We start from the raw sequence: 4889 nt of genomic DNA on the forward strand, positions 1-4889 counted from the left end.
TGCTGAAGCAGAAGGGCCCGGCACCGGTGCGCGTGATGGCTCTCGGCCCGACGGACTCGCCCCCGTCGCCCTGGTCGTGCATCCTTTGGGCCGGGGAGCGCGGCGCTCGCGTCACGCAGTTGCGCAACCGAGTCATCGCCAAAGTAAGCCGCGCGATTTATGCGAATGATGGGTCGGGGATCTGCTCTGTCTTCGTTGTCTGTCTGTATACGCCGAATGAGAAGTGCGTTTTTAGGAGCTTAAATCGAATAATCCGAGTCGAGGTCTGTCATTGTCCTTGGAGCGACTTTTACGTTCCGTTAGGGGGGGGGGGGTAATGATCGAGCGGCGATGCTATTAATTGAAATATAATCGCCGTTTCCCCGATGGAGTTGTACGTTTTAGCATGTAAATGCAAAAATTGCGCATGACTCTCGATTCGCATTTGGTGGCACTCTTGAATAATCATTATGACCTTACGATTTGATAGTACGATGATGGTTTACATTGAAATTGCAAGTGTATTCGGAAAAATTGGAATGTCGAATGGTTTGTTGTTTTAATAATTGCTTTTTCGCTCACATATTATTTGCTCCGATGAGCCGATTACAATTTTGCACGATCGAGAAAATCGAGAAAATTAGTATGACTTTTATTCGAGTATGTAAGTTTTAGAAATATCGTGTAGAGAAAATTGTGCCGATCGTTGAAATTTTTCTCACATATTTGTTTGTTTTGTTTTAACGATACAGTGCTTCTTCCTTATAATATATTTGATAATTTTTTTTCACTTTCGATATACCGTTTAGCGGAAATGTAAAATTTTTGATTTATTATGTCGTAGTGATATATAAAATAATCGTATGCAAAGGCATTAGAGTGTTGAAAAGTATATGAAAATAACAAACATTTTCATCCTATTACGTAAATTCTTGAGCCGAGTAAGCAAATAAAAAATTATCGTCGATTCGGATAAGTAACAATAAACTAGAAGTTCTTTCCTTTCTTTTGTTTAAGAAAATTAGAAACTATAAATATGCAGTTAATATTTCTTGATCGTGGAAATCGTAAGCCAAAGTTCCAGATACTTAAATAACAAGTATGAGTTTTAAATTTATCTTAAAATTGATTTCACCATTACGCAATTTCTAAAAGGAAAAGCCGTTGGTTAATTCTGTTATAATGGAAAAGTAATAAAAAATAATCTAGCGCATTAATTGATAGTAAAAGTCAAATTACAAATCTATTGATTAACAATTGAATCTAGCAATCCTTGCAATTAATCCGATAAAGTTCGTTTCGTAAGAGACCAATTAATTGCTCGTCGTCGTCGTCGTCGTCGTCGTCGTCGTCGTCGACGTCAGCCATTCGGGATATTCCTGACGGAGGTTGAAAGCCGTTCGCCGAGCAAAGAATGAAAGAGAAAAAAAAAACTCCAAACAATACAGTGCTTACAAATAGACTCCTCCCTCCCTCCCTCCCTCCCTCCCAATTCGCTCATCCCCGGCCGTCACCCCTCGCCCTTTCTTTCTCGGGCCTTCCCGAACGAGCGAATCTGCATTGTCTTAGCGCTCGCTCATTTAATTGCAAAGCCCAGTTCGCCGTGGCTGCTGTTGCATCGGGGCTATACGTCCAAGGATTCTCAGGCACGACCGTTACGCATTGTTCAATGCTCTTATCCCCCCCCCTCCTTCTCCCCCCTCCTCCTCCTCCTTCGGCTTTCGGTCACTCTCGCTTGCCATTTTCATTCTCTCTGTTTTCCGAGCACCGTGGCGTATTTAGCCGGGAGGAGCCGATGCCCCCGGGGATGACGTTGGCACGCGCTTCCTGATGCTACCCAATTGCGTAAGGAGTCGAGTGAATCGCCTCCATCCGTACGTCCCTACCGTCCGGCCCCGTCGCTCGTGCATTCGCATTCAACAAAATATTTGTCTTCAAATTGCCATGTAATTTTCTACTTTCCTCCCCTCTCCTATCGCTTAATTTGCTCATCCCCTACTCGCTTGCTAATCGACTTGGAAGTATAATCGCTTGCGAGCACATTATGACAACTTAATTTACTTCTTCGATGATTTTAAAAGAATATTTAAGTGCACTTAACCGATATCGATGTATAAATACCAAAAGTAGAATATTAATTTGACACTGCGCCGCTTTTCAAAGCCGAGAGAGTTGTTATTCCTCGCCAGTCTAAACCGAGTCTATCTTTGGCTCGAATGAAAATTTAACGTCTCAAGAGTACTCTTTTATTATAGTGGAAGATCACTCGGGGCAAAAGGGTATAAGCGACGTCAAATTATATTTAGCCTCGTATTTTTATTCGTAACTTAAACTTTAGCGCAATTTCAAGTATGCAGAGAGAGAGAGAGAGAGAGAGAGAGTCGCAACTAGAGTGAATTAAGAGGCCCGGGCATTGTGATTAGAGCGTGGAGCCGAAAGAGCCGTCACCTTCCTTATCGGAGATGACGAAAGTGAGTCATTTTTGCGAAAATCGCATCGATTAAACTCGGCGATTAGCCAGTGCTAGCGTAGCGTGCGTCACCATGCAACAGCGAAGGAACGTGAGGCGGAGCGTCAGGCGCCGTAACTTTGGAGCAACATTTTCGCGAACGAGCAGCACGCGAATAAATACCTACGGCCACGGTATGACGTAACGATACATCGCAATAGAAAACGAAATTTCGAGGCAGCGCGAGGAGCCCTCGTGCACCGGGACGAACTCTGACTCTATCGAGACAAGCGATCGCGACTGTTGCGCGCGAAACACGCCGATGTACCTATGGGATAAAACTCGGATTTTCGGTCTCCGCTTTTCACCGGGTCCACGAAGAATTCTCGTTTCTCCGGAATCGCGCGCGTTTCGGTCGTTGATATTAGCTTTGATACAAAAAAAAAAACTAACCGTCGCCTCTGTCTATTCCTAGGTGCGCTTATTATTGCGTGACATTACGAACTCCAGAGATCCTTACGAATCACTTACGCTCACGACTCTTATCATCCCGATTTCATACCGCGTCTACCGATTGATTTTATCGACTTGGCTCCTCTGCGCGTTGCTGCGCATTGCTGCATTCTAAAATATTGCATGACAAGGAAGTGAAATTCTCATTTTAATCGTTATGTTCATTTAAATAATGCGAATTGGCCTACTTTATTAACGTACCGCGATGAGTCTCATCGATTTTTTTTTTCTACTCGTGTTTTTTTCACTTTTCTTCCAATTTTAACAGCTTGTTAATGAATTTGCAAACGATCGTAACTGAAAGTACATTTAGCTGAAATCATGTAATCTTGATTTTGAGCAGTCGTGATTATAGAAATTTTCATTCGAGTGCAGTGCGCACATGCGCAAAGAAACTCATGTTTGTTTTTACTCGTTGAATACGAATAAACGGGATATATATATATATTTTATGAAATTATCTCGGAGTAAAATTATTCTAAAGACATTTTAATAAATTTTTTTCTACCGTAGTAAGAGGAACCAATTTCAAGCTATAAAATTATTAATACATACGCAATCACTTTATCCTAATCTCTTTGCGGCGTTTGTTTTTATTAACTTTAGAGCACCACGAATCTCAGATTACTTATTTTATATATAATTTCGTACGATGTTTCATATTTGATTTTCATCTCTCTTGGCGTGTGAGGAACCCCCCCCCCCCCATGTACATGGTATTGATAAATTAAATAATACACAAACATAAAGAAATAAAGAAATAAAGAAATAAAAAAAAAAAAAAAACAATTTAGCACTAAGGTGAAATTGTCATTCTTACTTAATTTCGTAAAAAGTGGCATGAAACGAGCTTCTGACTTTTTCATCGATAAATTTTGCTAGCCTATGGCATATACCGCTGACACTTTCTTGACGAACCAATTGTAATCGACACAATAAGTTGCCTATTGTGAACTTCTAGAACGTATTCATTAATGGCGCAATGCCCAAGACCAATACAAATCGAGTCGCATACGAGTGACACGCGATTGATAGCGATAAAGATCAGGGAGGAAAATATTCAACCAACAGAAATGTCAATGTGAAACGAGATCAATTGAATAAGTGATATTTTAGTTCGTATTAAGTTTGTCATTATTATTAATCTGACGCTTGTGGCAGTGAAAATATATGGTTTCTAATAGCGTTATGTTATTACATTAAACTAACTAGAGTGAAAGTCACAATTCAAAGATAAATATTATACGTAAAATGTTCAAAAATTTTACTCTAAAAAAGTAATGCTTTAATTCAAGAAATTGAGAAAGTTTTGAGTCATACGCGTGCACGATTTCTTCTTACATAAATATTGCAAATACATTGAAATAAATACTTTATTTTATATCTAAATTTGTTTACCTCTCTGTTCATTTATCTGAATAATTACGCTAATTCAACGGATGGAAGAGATTTACTAAATAAATAAAAATTAATTAGAAAGCCAATAGCTACAAATATAATAATTATATTTTATATGCAAATATAAAGCATGTAAAATTTATAATCAAAGTAAAGGTAAAAATTATGTATGTAATAAAAAATAGCTTTTACTACTAATAAATGTAAAAACAAAAAGTCGAGTGAGTAGAACGGCCGGTTCACCGACGAATTAGAAATTTATTACAATGTACATTCATTTTTATCATTATTAATTCTGCACACTTCCTCAATCCAGCTTTGTTACTATTATTTTTTTTTACAAAATTCATAAAGATTTACAATAATGCAATTCTTAATATTTATTTGGAATTACGAGATTTATAATTGCTTTATCAGCGAATAGTTATCTTCATTTTTTATTTAAAATTTTCAAATAGAAAATTCTCAATCTTATAATACTAAATACAACGTAGAGAAAGTACAGAAAAAAAAAAAAAAAAAAAAAAAAAAAAAAAAAAAAAAAAAAAAA

At 38.0% G+C, this 4889-nt stretch overlaps 1 protein-coding gene across 1 annotated transcript in view; it reads left to right on the forward strand.

Annotated features, from left to right (window-relative positions):
- The first annotated feature begins 21 nt into the window (after positions 1-21).
- The window catches only part of ssh (Protein phosphatase Slingshot), a 225680-nt gene continuing 220812 nt past the window's right edge, over positions 22-4889 (forward strand). Inside the window, 1 exon segment of the mRNA XM_011495493.1 lies at positions 22-143. Coding sequence (XP_011493795.1) covers positions 36-143 — 108 coding nt within the window. The 5' untranslated portion in view covers positions 22-35.

This window comes from Ceratosolen solmsi, unplaced genomic scaffold, assembly GCF_000503995.2.
Source record: "Ceratosolen solmsi marchali unplaced genomic scaffold, CerSol_1.0 scaffold1, whole genome shotgun sequence".
Taxonomy (NCBI): Eukaryota; Metazoa; Arthropoda; class Insecta; order Hymenoptera; family Agaonidae; genus Ceratosolen; species Ceratosolen solmsi.